The sequence below is a fragment of the Nyctibius grandis genome, chromosome 2 (genome assembly GCF_013368605.1).
Source record: "Nyctibius grandis isolate bNycGra1 chromosome 2, bNycGra1.pri, whole genome shotgun sequence".
NCBI classification, from domain to species: domain Eukaryota; kingdom Metazoa; phylum Chordata; class Aves; order Nyctibiiformes; family Nyctibiidae; genus Nyctibius; species Nyctibius grandis.
The window spans coordinates 126,227,075-126,240,778 of NC_090659.1; the positions used below are offsets into that span (position 1 = coordinate 126,227,075).

The 13,704-nt window shown below is 62.0% G+C and overlaps 2 protein-coding genes across 3 annotated transcripts; both read right to left on the bottom strand.

The window, feature by feature from the left end:
* Window positions 1-872: 872 nt before the first annotated feature.
* P4HA3 (prolyl 4-hydroxylase subunit alpha 3) lies at window positions 873-11,879 on the bottom strand. Its single transcript, XM_068395344.1, has 14 exons — window positions 11,759-11,879; window positions 8,361-8,577; window positions 7,217-7,359; window positions 6,697-6,917; window positions 5,514-5,663; window positions 5,366-5,417; window positions 5,019-5,176; window positions 4,758-4,934; window positions 4,274-4,338; window positions 3,931-4,090; window positions 3,081-3,143; window positions 2,750-2,818; window positions 1,196-1,292; window positions 873-1,013 (listed from the first exon to the last, which is right to left on the bottom strand). The coding sequence occupies exons 1-14, from the start codon at window positions 11,877-11,879 to the stop codon at window positions 943-945; spliced, it is 1,764 nt and encodes a 587-aa protein (XP_068251445.1). The 3' UTR covers window positions 873-942.
* On the bottom strand, window positions 11,468-13,513 carry NEU3 (neuraminidase 3). 2 transcript variants are annotated; one of them, XM_068419123.1, is made up of 3 exons: window positions 13,372-13,513; window positions 13,042-13,269; window positions 11,468-12,925 (listed from the first exon to the last, which is right to left on the bottom strand). In XM_068419123.1, the coding sequence occupies exons 1-3, from the start codon at window positions 13,396-13,398 to the stop codon at window positions 12,008-12,010; spliced, it is 1,173 nt and encodes a 390-aa protein (XP_068275224.1). In that variant the 5' UTR covers window positions 13,399-13,513; the 3' UTR covers window positions 11,468-12,007. The 2 variants fall into 2 exon arrangements, with proteins under 2 accessions (XP_068275224.1, XP_068275215.1); XM_068419114.1 differs by having other exon boundaries at window positions 13,042-13,272.
* Window positions 13,514-13,704: the final 191 nt, after the last annotated feature.

Genomic DNA, 13,704 nt, shown 5'->3' on the forward strand with positions numbered 1-13,704 from the left:
TCTGGAGACAGGCTGAGAGAGCTGGGGCTGTTCAGCCTGGAGAAGAGAAGGCTCCGGGGAGACCTTCTAGCACCTTCCAGTGCCTGAAGGGGCTACAGGAAAGCTGGAGAGTTGCTTTTTACAAGGGCATGGAGTGACAGGACGAGGGGGAACGGTTTTAAACTGAAAGAGGGGAGACTGAGATGAGATCTTAGGAAGAAATTCTTGACTGTGAGAGTGGTGAGACCCTGGCCCAGGGTGCCCAGAGAAGCTGTGGCTGCCCCCTCCTTGGCAGTGTTCAAGGCCAGGTTGGATGGGGCTTGGAGCAACCTGGTCTGGTGGAAGGTGTCCCTGCCCATGGCAGGGGGGTTGGAACTGGATCATCTTTAAGGTCCCTTCCAACCCAAACCAGTCTGGGATTCTTCCCCTCAGCTGCAGGACTCGGGCTCCTCAGAGCAGCCCGTGGAGGAGGAAGGGAGTCAATCCGGCTGTTCCTGGGCCAGTCCCAGGGCCAGCCCCAAGCCTTGAGTTTTTCCAGTGACTCATGGAAGCGTCTCATCATCTGAAATATTCCCCCATCCCTTCTCTGTGCTCCGAGGTGGGGAGGATGCGGGGGAGGGGGGATACTTTAGCCACAGCTTTTGCTTTTTCCCCTCCCCTCCATGACTGCACTGGAGGAGGGGGCTTGAGGGTGCTTTTAAGGTCCAGGTTGGAATCAGGGGTGGGTGGGGGGACACAGACACACGCCCCCCCACATCATCCCATCAGGGTGTTTCCCCCAGACTCCAGTTTAGTGTCGTTTGACTTTATTTTCACCGGATTGGCCACAGCTGAGCAAGTGCCACCACCCCCCTGCACCGCTGCCACCCCCTTCCCTCCCTCCTCTTGCTGCGGCCTTGGGGACACGCCGCGTCGTGGTGGCTTTGCCACCCATGGGTGCCACATCCTGGAGCCCACAGCAGCTCAGTCCTGGGGGTTGGCGCTGCATGGCCGCCGAAACTCCTGCCCGTGCTCGTGGATCCACTTATTGGCCACTACAAGGGACAAGGACAAGGACCCCCCGTCTGCCTCCGTCCCCCTGCGCCCCTCTCCGACCCCACTCCGGTATCGGTGACTTTTTTTTTCCCTGATTATCCCGGATTTTTCTGGGTTCCCAGCCCCTCTTGCCCCCCCCACCAGCAGAGTCACACCAGGGTGACACTGGCCACCATCTCACCCCACTTGTCCCCAGCCAGGACGGGGCAGCCGGCATGCAGAGTGTCCCCGTCACCGTCCCCGTTCCTCCGCAGGTTCCACCAGAAGAGAGCCGCGTTCTGCGGAGGAGAGAGGGGTTTGGCACCCCAAAACAGAGCCAGGAGCCCCAGAATTGGGGTTTGGAACCCCCAGAACAAAGCTGGGAGCTCTGGGGTTGGGGTTTGGCACCCCAAAACAGAGCTGGGAGCCCCTGAACTGGGGTTTGGAACCCCTAAAACAGAGCTGGGAGACACAGAATTGGGGTTTGGAAACCCTAAAACAGAGCTGGGAGCTGTGGGATCAGGGTTTAGCACCCCAAAACAGAGCTGGGAGCCCTGGGGCTGGAGTTTAGCACCCCAAAACAGAGCTAGGAGACCCAGAATTGGGATTTGGCACCCCTAAAACAGAGCTGGGAGCCCTGGGGATTGGGGTTTAGCATCCCAAAACAGGCAGAAGCCCAAGGGTTGGGGCTTGGAACCCCTAAAATGGAGCTGGGAGCACTGGGGTTGAGGTTTGACACCCCAAAACAGACCTGGGAGCCCTAGAATTGGGGTTTTGAACCCCTAAAATGAAGCTGGGAGCCCTGGAGTTGGGGTTTGGTACCCCTAAAACAGAGCCAGGAGCCCCAGCATAGGGCTTGGCACCCCAAAACAGAGCCAGGAGCCCAAGGGCTGGGGTGGGACACCCCTAAAACAGAGCTGGGAGTCCTGGGGTTGGGATTTTGGCACCCCAAAATAGAGCTGGGATCCCCAAGATTGGCTTTTTGGCAGACCAAAACACAGACAAGAGCCCCAGGATTGGGGTTTGGAACCCCTAAAACAGAGCTGGGAGCTGTGGGATCAGGGTTTAGCACCCCAAAACAGAGCTGGGAGCTCCAGAATTGGGATTTGGCACCCCAAAATAGAGCTGAGAGCTCTGGGGTTGGGGTTTGGCACCCCTAAGCAGAGCTGGGAGCTGTGGGATCAGGGTTTGGCACCCCAAAACAGAGCTGGGAGCTGTAGGATTGGTGTTTGGCACCCCCAAAACAGAGCTGGGAGCTGTGGGATCAGGGTTTGGCCCCCCAAAACAGAGCTGGGAGCCCTGGGGATTGGGGTTTGGAACCCCAAAACAGAGCTGGGAGTCCTGGGATTGGGGTTTGGAACCCCAAAACAGAGCTGGGAGCTGTGGGATCAGGGCTTGGCACCCCAAAACAGAGCTGGGAGCCCCTGAATTGGGGTTTGGAACCCCCAAAACAGAGCTGGGAACTGTAGGATCAGGGTTTAGCACCCCAAAACGGAGCTGGGAGCTGTAGGATTGGTGTTTGGCACCCCTAAAACAGAGCTGGGAGCTGTGGGATCAGGGTTTGGCACCCTAAAACAGAGCTGGGAGCTGTGGGATCAGGGTTTAGCACCCCAAAACAGAGCTGGGAGCCCCGAGGTTGGGGTTTGGCATTGGGACAGGCTCCGCCACAGCTCCCTGTGAGAGATGAGACACCAGAGAGCAGCATCCTCCCCACCTTCCCCGCTCTGGGGGGGGCTTGTGTGGGTCCCCCCCTCACCTTAACCACGGGCACACTGAAGTTGGCGTGGATGAAGGCGGTGGAGCCGCCAGCCTTCACCGAGCTCAGCTGGAAAAGGAGCAAAAATATGAGCCAGGGCCCTCCCCCTCCCCTGGGATACGGCTGCTTCGCGTAGGGAAACTGAGGCACGGACCCTCCCATGGTCCCCCACCGCGCTTCCCTCACTACAGCGTGGCCCAAGCTCTTAAATACTCCACAGTTGTTGTCATTTCACACCCCACCACGGGCTGATTTAGGGCTGTCCCCCCCCATCTCAAATCCCGTTCACTCTGAACCCTACTGATGACCGTGCAGGTTGGGGGACACTCACGTAGATCATGACCGTGGCGATCCTGTTGCCCGACTTCATTCTGTAAAGGGGGCTCTTCCTGGACTGCCCCAAGAGCGAGGAGGTGGGGACAGTCAGTCCCGTGGGGACAGTCAGTCCCACCTGACCCGGCTTGGCCTGGAGGCACCTCACGCCCTACCAGAGCTGATGGCTCTGAGCCACCCCTGGGGAAATCCCTCCCTCTCCCTTCTTCTCTCTCTCCTTCCTTCCATCCTTCCTCACCTCCTTCCTCCCTCCCTTCCCAAGGACCATCCCAGGGATCACCCCTGGCAACCATCCCAGGAGCACCATGGGGACCACCCCCCAGGGGGACCATCCCAGGGTCCACCTCCAGGAACGTCTGAGGGACCATCACAGAGACCACCCTAAGGACCACCTCCAGGAACGTCTCAGGGAACATCCCAGGAGTCACCATGGGGACACCACCAGGGACCATCCAGGGGCCTCCCCTGGAGCACCATGGGGAGCACCCCAATAACCACCTCCAGAAACATCCTAGGGCCACCCCAGAGATCACCCCATGGACCACCTCCAGGAACATCCCAGGGATCACCCCATGGACCACCTCCAGGAACATCCCAGGGATCTCCCCATGGACAACCTCCAGGAACATCCCAGGGACCACCCCAGGGATCACCCCATGGACCACCTCCAGGAACATCCCAGGGATCTCCCCATGGACCACCTCCAGGAACATCCCAGGGACCATCCCAGAAGCCCACCCTGGTGACCATCTGAGAGACCACCCCAGGAACCATCCCAGGATCACCCCAAGAGCACCGCAGGAACCACCCTGGCCACAATCCCACGAGCACCCCAGCAGCTCCCTAACCGTGGCGTGGTCGAAGTGTGGCTCGTAGTGGCCTCCCAACCCATAGTTGACCACCTGCAGGTACTCGGCGTAGGGTGGCCGCAGGTCCAGGCCGGTGACTGCAGCAATGCGCTGCTCCAATGCCCTCACCGCGGGGTCAACGGTGTCCTTCAGCCAGGCGCTGTGGGACCACCCCACCTTCAGCCCCCCCCAGGTCCACGTGTGGCTGAGCTTAACCCTCACAGCACTGCTGGGCGTGGAGGACCCAGGCCTCTCCAGCATGGCTTCACTGCCACCTCGGTGGTGGCACTGGGGCCATGGTGGTCCCGCTGGCTGGAGGACAAGGTGGCGGGGTGACTTCTACCTCTTGCTTATCCGGTACTCGGCTTTCTGCTGCTTCTCCCCAGAAGCGACCACGGACCTCTGCAGCTGGAGGACACATGGTGGAGGGGGATGTTGGTGCAGATGGGGACCCCCCACCCCAAGCAGGAACCCCGGTCGGGGTCAAAATTGGTGGGTTTATACCAAACATCCCCACCCCGAGGTGTCCCACTGGGGTGATGGAAGCAGTGGGAGCAGCTGGATCCAACGCAGTTGGGTGTCACCAAGTCCAGCCCCTCATTTAGGGACATGCATGGACCTGGTTTCTCCCCAAAATCTTCTGGAGGGCTCAGATGGAGCTAAGCTGGGCTCATCCTGCCCAGGGTCTCACTGCAGAAGGCTTTAGCTAAGCCCTGGCTTAAAACCCCTCCTATTTCTGCATGCTCAGGGTGGTCCACCCTGGACCACCAGCTCTTGGAGCACCCTGCTCCAGGAGAAGGACATCCCTGGGGATGGGGACAGCTCACCCAGGGCCCTGCCAACCCCTTGATGGTCTCAGCCTCGGCGTCGCTGATGAAATCGTGGTACAAAGCCACGTAGGGTTGGATCTGGACCATCTCCTTCTTGGCAGGCTGGAGGAGGAGGTAGGGGCTGCCGTTGGTCTCGTAGGAGCAGCTGAGGTGCGGGAGACGCTCTGGGGTCGGCTGGGGAGAGAGAGGACCAAGGAGGGCGTGAAAGGGGGGACAGCAGTGGGGTGGGGGACCATGGCACCCCCTTGCCAGCCCCACCTGCCCCGCCGGGCGCTGGCACAGCTCCTCGTAGGCGTCGCGGCTCTGCAGGCGGGTGCCGTTGGGGCGGCGCAGGGGTCCGGCGCTCTCCGCCGTCCCCATCTCCAGCAGCTTCTCGTACTTGACCACGTTCCTCGCCACCCTTTGGTTACTGGGGTCTGCCGGAGAGGTGGTGTCACCCGAAACGCCGTGTCCCCATCACCCCCCTTCCCTGGCATCGGCCCCTGGAGAATTACCCCACGTGGGGGCAAGAAATGGGGTGAAGGAAGCTGGTGCCACGCAGAGGTGATGGGGACACCCCAAAACCTCTCCCCTCCTCCTGCTGCATCCGAGGTTGCCCCACATACCGTAGTGGAGAAACTCCCTGGAGAGGCTCAAGGCGTGGGAGATGTTTCCAGCCTGGACAGGGGGAGCAGAGAGCCCGTGAGCATCCACCTGCCCACGGTTCGGCTCCACCGAGCACCGGGGTGGTGGGGATGGGGCTCGTGGCCGTACCATGAAGTAGGAGAAGGCAAGATGGTCCAGAGCGTCCTCCAGGCTGCTGCGGTCCTCGGGGTTCCAGCTGCCGTAGGAGAGGCGGAAGAGGCTCACGGCCTCCTCCAGCCACGCGATGGCGTGGTAGTAGTCGCCCATGTCGTAGGCCACCTGCGAGGCAGCGCAGCGCCCGGAGCCACCGGCTGGGCCAGCCTGGCCTGCATCCCGTCCCCACCCTGTCCCCTCACATCCCATCCCATCCATCTCATCCCTTTAAGGTTGGAAGGAACCTTAAAGATCATCTAGTTCCAACCCTCCTGCCATGGGCAGGGACACCTTCCACCAGACCAGGTTGCTCCAAGCCCCATCCAACCTGGCCTTGAACACTGCCAGGGAGGGGGCAGCCACAGCTTCTCTGGGCAACCTGGGCCAGTGTCTCACCACCCTCAGAGTCAAGAATTCCTACCCTGTCTCATCCTGTCCTGTCCCATCCCATTCTATCCCATCCCCATGCCATGTCATCCCATCCCATTGCAATTCCCACCCATCCTGTCCCATCCCCATCCCCATCCCCATCTCTATCCATCCCACTCCATCCCCACCTCCATCCCCATCCATCATGCTCCATCCCCATCTCCATCCCCACCCCCATTTCCATCCCCATCCCCAATCCCCATCCCCACCTCCATCCCCTTCTCCATCCCCATCCATCATGCTCCATCGCCGTCCCCATTTCCATCCCTATCTCCATCTCCACCTCCACCTCCACCTCATCACATGTCATCCCATCCCATCCCACCCCACCCACCCTGTCCCACCCTATCCCACGTTCTAACACTCCAGCCCAGCTCTGCAGTGACACTCAGAGGACTCTGCCCTGATCAAAAACCTCTATCAAAGCACCCAAATCCTCTCCCAGGGATTTATGGACCCACTTTTACCCCCGGGCAGGGGCTGACCCCATACCCAACCGGGGTGCTGGGGCAGGAGGTCTCCCCCAGGCCACCAGCTCATCTCTTCCCTTCCCCAAGCCACAAAGCAACAAGAAGCCCTGTTATTGGGCGAGAGCCAAGAGGCAATGGCAGGTGGGTGGATGCCTGAGGGCTGAGGCAGAGGGGCAGGAAGAAAACCCAACATCTGCCCCTACGGAGGTGACATCCCAGGCTGGAAAAGCTTTGTGGGGGTTGATGGGGTTCACCCTCACCTTGCCCACGTGGAAGCAGTCATCAGCGGAGAGGGAGACGCGCCGGCGAGGGCTGTAAAGGGGTGGGCGGGTGGCACCAGCTCGCTGGAAGACTCCGTTGACCATGCCCTTGACGCTGAGTGCATAGACGTCCTGCAGCCGCATCAGTGCCCGGGCAGCCCCGTCCAGGTCCTCGGCTCCAGGCAGCTCCTTCTCCACCTCCTTGAAGCCAGCATGGAGTGCTGAGGGCAGGTAATGGGGTGCATGGAGGGGGATTAATGAGCTTTTGGGGTGCAATCACCCTTAGCAGCCCTTCTCCATCCCTGGGGACCCCACATGCTGCTCTTCCACCCATTCTCCTGCTCCACCACCAGTTCTCCTGCTCCTCCACCCGATCTCCTGCTCCTCCACCCATTCCCCTGCTCCACCACCTGTTCTCCTGCTCCTTCATCCATTCCTCTGCTCCTCCACCCAGTCCCCGTCACCTCCCGGCTCTCTCCAGGTGAGAGAGAGGACACGCGGCCGAGCATCACCCCCATACCCTGGGTGTTCTCGGTGGCCTCGTCACTGTAGATGATGTTGGGCCAATCGGAGTGGAGACGCTTGATGAGGCCGAAGGCCAGCAAGGGGTTGTCCACCAAGGCCTCAGGGTCCTGGTGCAACGCCTGCACCTTCTCATAAAACCTAAAAGGCACCCATTGAGTGACACTTTGAGTGATGCTCCTGGGTGGTGACACCCCTGCGGTAGGGTCTGGGGTCTGAGCCCCCCCCATAGTGGGGCAGCTTTGCCCAGCACTTTTTGGTCAAGCCAGAGGTGGGGAGTCATCAAGGTTGGTCGACCTCATCCCTGGTGGGTACGTGGGGATAGAATCACAGAATCGTTTTGGTTGGAAAGTACCTTTAAGACCATCAAGTCCAACCCTTAACCCAGCACTGCCAAGGCCACCGCTAACCCATGTCCCTCAGCACCACATCTACACGGCTTTTAAATCCCTCCAGGGATGGGGACTCCACCACTGCCCTGGGCAGCCTGTGCCAGTGCTTGACAACCCTTTCCATGAAGACATTGTCCCTGATCTCCAATCTAAACCTCCCCTGGCACAACTTGAGGCCGGTTCCTCTCATCCCATCACTTGTTACCTGGGAGAAGAGACCGACCCCCCTCGCTACACCCTCCTTTCAGGCAGTTGTAGAGAGCGAGAAGGTCTCCCCTCAGCCTCCTTTTCTCCAGGCTAAACACCCCCAGGTCCCTCGGCCGCTCCCCATCACACTTGTGATCCAGACCCTTCACCAGCTCCATTGCCCTTCTCTGGACTCGCTCCAGCACCTCAAGGTCTTTCTTGTCGTGAGGGGCCCAAAACTGCACCCAGGATTCGAGGTGCGGCCTCACCAGTGCCGAGCACAGGGGGACGATCCCTGCCCTAGTCCTGCTGGCCACACTAGTGCTGACACAAGCCAGGATGCCATTGGCCTTCTTGGCCACCTGGGCACGCTGCTGGCTCATATCCAGCCTTGGGGATGCCGTGACCCACATCCTCAGTCCCCAGCCCAGGGTTGCGGGGGGGGCACCACGTCCCCCTCCTGCGACATGGGGTGGGCACCCACGACACCCTCAGGTCCTATTTGGGGGCACCCCCAAAAATTAGGTGCTGGGGTGGGGGTTGGGGGGGGTGGGGGTGCGGTACCTGGCGAGGCGGCGCAGGCGGGCGCTCTCCCCCCGCACGTAGCTCCGCAGCCGGCCCAGCAGGCGGCCCTCGGCGCCCAGCGCCCCCCGCACGCTCCTCAGGGCCGCGAACGTGTCGGCGGGGGCGGCGGGGGGGGGCGGCAGCACCAGCGCCAGCACCGCCCCCAGCCCCAGCGCCCCCAGTGCTCCCAGTGCCCCCAGTGCCCCCAGCCCCAGCGCTCCCAGTGCCCCCCCAGCCCCGGCGCTCCCAGTACCCCCAGTGCCCCCCGCCCCAGCGCCCCCAGTGCTCCCAGTACTCCCAGTTCCCTCAGCCCCACCGCCCCCAGTACTCCCAGTGCCCCCCGCCCCAGCGCTCCCAGTGCTCCCAGTTCCCTCAGCCCCAGTGCTCCCAGGCTCCCAGTACTCCCAGTGCTCCCAGTTCCCTCAGCCCTAACGCCCCCAGGCTCCCAGTACTCCCAGTGCTCCCAGTTCCCTCAGCCCCAGTTCTCCCGGTGCCCCCCGGCTCCGCCCGCCGCCTCCAGCAGCCGGGAGAGGGCGGGTGGGGGGTGGGGGGACGGGGAGGGGCGGGGAGGCCCCGCCTTGGGGGGAGGGGGGTGGGGGCTGGGGGGTGCCCCGGATCCGCCACGCTGGCTGGGGGTGAGGGGGAGGGTGCTGCTGGGCCCCATCGTGCCCCGGCCCCACCCTGATTGTCCTTGTCCCTGTCTCCATCCCATCCTGTCCCCATCCTGTCCCTGTCCTGCTTGTCCCTGTCCCCATCCTGCCTGTCCCCATCCTTCCCTGTCCCCATCCTGCCTGTCCCCATCCCATCCTGCCTGTCCCTGTCCCCATCCTGCCCTCCCCTCATCCTGCCTGTCCCCCTCTTGCCTGTCCCCATCTTGCCTGTCCCCATCCTGCTTGTCCCCATCCCATTCTGTCCTGGCCTCATCCTGCCTGTCCCTGTCCCCATCCCATCCTGTCCCTGTCCTGCTTGTCCCTGTCCCCATCCCATCCTGCCCCCCATCTTGCCTGCCTCCCTCTTGCCTGTCCCCATCCTGTCTGTCCCTGTTCTATCTGTCCCCATCCTGTCCCCACCCTCCCGGTCCTCACCCTCCTTATCCCCACCCTGCCCACCCCTATCCCATCCTGTCCCCATCCTCCCTGTCCCCATCCTGTCCCCACCCTCCCTGTCCCCATCCTTCCCTGGCCTCACCCTGCCTGTCCCCATCCCATCCTCTTCCCCTCCTACCTGTCCCACTCTTCTCTGTCCCTATTCCATCCTGTCCCCATCCTGCCCTGTCCCCATCCCATCCTGTCCCAGTGGGGTGAGGGCGGTGGGTCGGGGACGTCCCGCTGGGTTCCCACCACCACCGCAACCACTTTCTCACCCTGGAAAAACCCCGTTTTTGCAGAAGACCTCAGCAGAGCAGGGACGCAGGTGTCACATCTGCAGGGACAGCGCTGTGGTGGCACCCCAAAATACCTCCCCAGCCCATGGCCACCCCAGAGCCTTACAGGGAAACTGGGCCAGAACTGGTGGCATTCCCAAAGGAAATGTGGGTTCCTCCCAGGGTGGCTGCGCCTGCGCCCAGGGACCGGGAGGGGCCAGCTGGGTCCTGCCCCATGGGGGGTGACGGGTGCAAGGGCATGATGGGTGCAGAGCCTGGGGTGAGCATTGCTCTGAGATCCTCCACTCCAGGGTCTGGGTACCACGTTCCATCACTCAGCCATGTCCCATGTCCTCATCGCTCAGCCGTGTCCTTTGTCCCCATCATTCCATGTCCCATTGCTCAGCTGTCCCTGATGTCCCGTCACTCAGCTGTGTCCCACGTCCCCGTCACTCCCCCATGTTGCACGTTGCCATCACTCAATGTCCCACATGCCCATTGCTCAGCCACGTCCCCATTGCTCCATGCCACACATCCCCATCACTCAGCCATGTCCCATGTCCTCATCACTCATCCATGTCCCACATCCCCATCACTCCATGTCCAATGTCCCCATCGCTGCATGCCACACATCCCCATCACTCAGCCATATCCCACATCCCCATCACTCCATGTCCCACATCCCTATCACTCCATGTCCCATGTCCCCATCACTCTGCTCTGTCCCATTTCCCCATCACTCCATGTCCCACGTCCCCATCACTCTGCTCTGTCCCATTTCCCCATCACTCTTTGTTGCTTGTCCCCACGACTCAGCCATGTCCCACGTCCCCATCACTCCATGTCCCACATCCCCATCACTCCATGTCCCATGTCCCCATCACTCCATGTCGCACTTCCCCATCACTCAGCCATGTCCCACATCCCATTGCTCAGCCATGTCCCATGTCCCCACGACTCAGCCATGTCCCATGTCCCCATCACTCCATGTTGCATGTCCCCATCACTCTGCTCTGTCCCATTTCCCCATCACTCTTTGTTGCTTGTCCCCACGACTCAGCCATGTCCCATGTCCCCATCACTCCATGTCCCACATGCCCATCACTCCATGTCCTATGTCCCCATCACTCTGTTCTGTCCCATTTCCTCATCACTCCATGTCACGTCCCCATCGCTCCATGTCCTACGTCCCCATCACTCAGCCATGTCCCATGTCCCCATCACTTCATGTCCCATGTCCCCATCACTCCATGTCCCACATCCCCATCACTCAGCCATACTCCACGTCCCCATCACTCAGTCATGTCCCATGTCCCCATCACTTCATGTCCCACCTCCCCATCACTCAGCCATACTCCACGTCCCCATCACTCCATGTCCCATGTCCCCATCAGCCATATCCCATGTCCCCGCACCAGTGCCCGTCACTGCTGCCAATTGTGCTTCACCCATGAGACCCAGCGGGGACTTTTCAGCTGTCCCCAGCGCTACCGGTAAGACGGGGATACTGGGACCAACCTCCCCCCCAAAAAAAACCCCAGTAACCCCATGACTTTTGGGGAGGGTCGTCTTCTCTTCCAGGTGCTGCGTCCCCAAAATGTAGCGGTGGGACAGAGCTGGAGGTGACAACGCTCAGGGCCACCCCGCATCCTTCCCCAGCAGGGTCATCTCCCTCAGGATTTTCCCAATATCAGCTGGATTTCACTTATTTTGGGAGGATTTTATTTGGGGACATGAGGTCACCGTTGGCATGTCACAACCTGTCCCCTACAGAGCAGAATAAACCCCCCCTGCCCTGAGATCTGAGTGCTTTTTCCCCTGAACCTGGAATGTGAAGAAAAAGGGATTAAAAATGGTGAAAAAGGGATTAAAAATGGTGAAAAAGAGATTAAAAATGGTGAAAAAGAGATTAAAAATGGTAAAAGAGGGGAATTCTCTCTCTGCCCCATGGGAGGGATATGGGAATAGCTGATTTTTTTAACTAAACCATTTTTGGGTATTTTTTCCCCAAGGGACCGGCTGTTTTCAGTGGCACCTTCGGCTTTTTTGCTGCTATTGGGGGAAAAACGCTGATTTTTGGTGAAGCTGTGGTATTCCGGGTGCCGTGCCAGCGTCCGCAGCGGCTCCTCCACCTCCTCCCACGTCCCCAACCGCATCTATCCGCTGGGTAATTAAAAAGCCGAGCGTTAATTAAATAAAAGCTACGTGGCACTGAGCCTCCTGCGCATCCCAAACGTCCCTGGTGAGGTCCAGAGTGATCCCCCGCCCCTAAAATGGGTCCGTTTTAAAAAGCTTTGAGGTTCTGCTCGAGGGCGAAGAGGCAGAAGGCGATTTCCTCGCAGGCGCTGGCGGCGCCGCACTCGAACAAGCACCCGAAAACGCCGCCGGGGCAAACGGCCAGGTCCGAGTAACCGGCCGGCCCCGGGTGCAGCACCCACGGGTGCCACCACCCCGCCCCGTCCAGCGGCGACGGGTTCACGTAGATGCCCAAATCGCTGCGCCGGCGCCGGTTGGTGGGATGGGAGTAGAGTAACCAAGTGTGTCCGTCCTCAGTGGTGAAGGTCACCACGCTGCCCTGGCACCCCCGCGGCGGCTCGGCCAGTGCCGGGCACCGCGCCGAGCGCCCGAAGCTCGCCCCGCCGTCCCCGCTGAACGCCACGGCCCGGCACCGCCGCGGCGCCCGGGCGTTGCAGTAGAGCAAGGGCTGGCGGGCATCGCTCGCCCCGATTTCGGCTACCTGGCACTCGCCCGTGCGCCCGCCGCCCACCGGGCCGCCCTTGCGCCAGCTGCGCCCGCCGTCGTCGCTGTAGAAGACGAGGGCGCGCTGGCGGGTGCAGCACGGCAGCGGCACGACGCCGCGCGCCGAGTAGGCGTAGGCCGGCACGACCAAGCGCCCCGAGTCCAGCTGCACCCCGTGGCCCGGCCCCACGGCGAAGGTGGCCCAACGCGACAGGTCAGCGCCGACGGCTTCGTCCGTCACGTCCCGCAGCGGGCTCCAGGCGCGGCCGCCGTCGGGGCTGGCGGCGTAGCAGAGGCGGGCGGCGCTGCGCCCACGCCAGATCTGGCACCGCTCCGTCTTGCCCCGCTCCACGCAGATGCAGAAGAGGAAGACGGTGCCGCTCGTCGCGTCGTAGAGGGGACAAGGGTTCATGGTGCGGCGGCCGGGCAGCGCCAACGCCGACAGCTCCTCCACCGGACCCCACTGCGGGCGAGGAGGGACGCGGGGGCTCAGCCACGGGACGCAGCGGTGTCACCGGACCCCAAAACCACCCGCCATCGCTCCCGGCTTGTTCCTACAACCCACGTTGGGTTTTTTACCTCGACGGAGGAGCCGTGCCGCCGGCCCCGGCGCAGCACCAGGTACTCGGCGTCCTCGTCCCTGGGCGAGGAGCGTTTCTCGGCGAAGGCCAGGAAGGTGGCGGCGGGGGGGACGTAGAGCAAAGCCGGGATGCGGTAGGTGACCCCGTTCCCCTGCCGGAACAGTGTCTCCCGCGGGGATCCCGGTGATGGTGGCGGTGGGGGGGGGCTCTCCCCGCCATCCCCCTGCTGCTGGTGGGGTGGGAAGGGCAGATGGGAAAGGGTTAAATGCTGTAAAAGGTGGGGGTGGCCCTCGTGCCCCCCAAGATGGGGGACAGGGACAGGACTCACCTTGAGGCAGGTGATGGGCTGGGACATGGTGACCTCCCCAAGGTCCCCGCTGCAGTGGAAGGGTGGCGGGGTGAGAGCGGAGCCCCTCGGCGGGGTCACCCCCCCATCTGTGGTGTCCCCATGTCACTCTGTCCCACAGGGGCTTCCCTCTGCCCATGACCCCCCCAGTGCCACCCCCCAGGCTGTCCCTAAGGGCTCCGCACCCCCAGGGCCCCTTCAACACCCCTGGTGGCCCCATGCCTCCCCCCATTCCCCACACACCCCCAATGCCCCAATCCCCCCACACCCCCCCCATTCCCCACACACCCCCAATGCCCCAATCACCCCCATGCC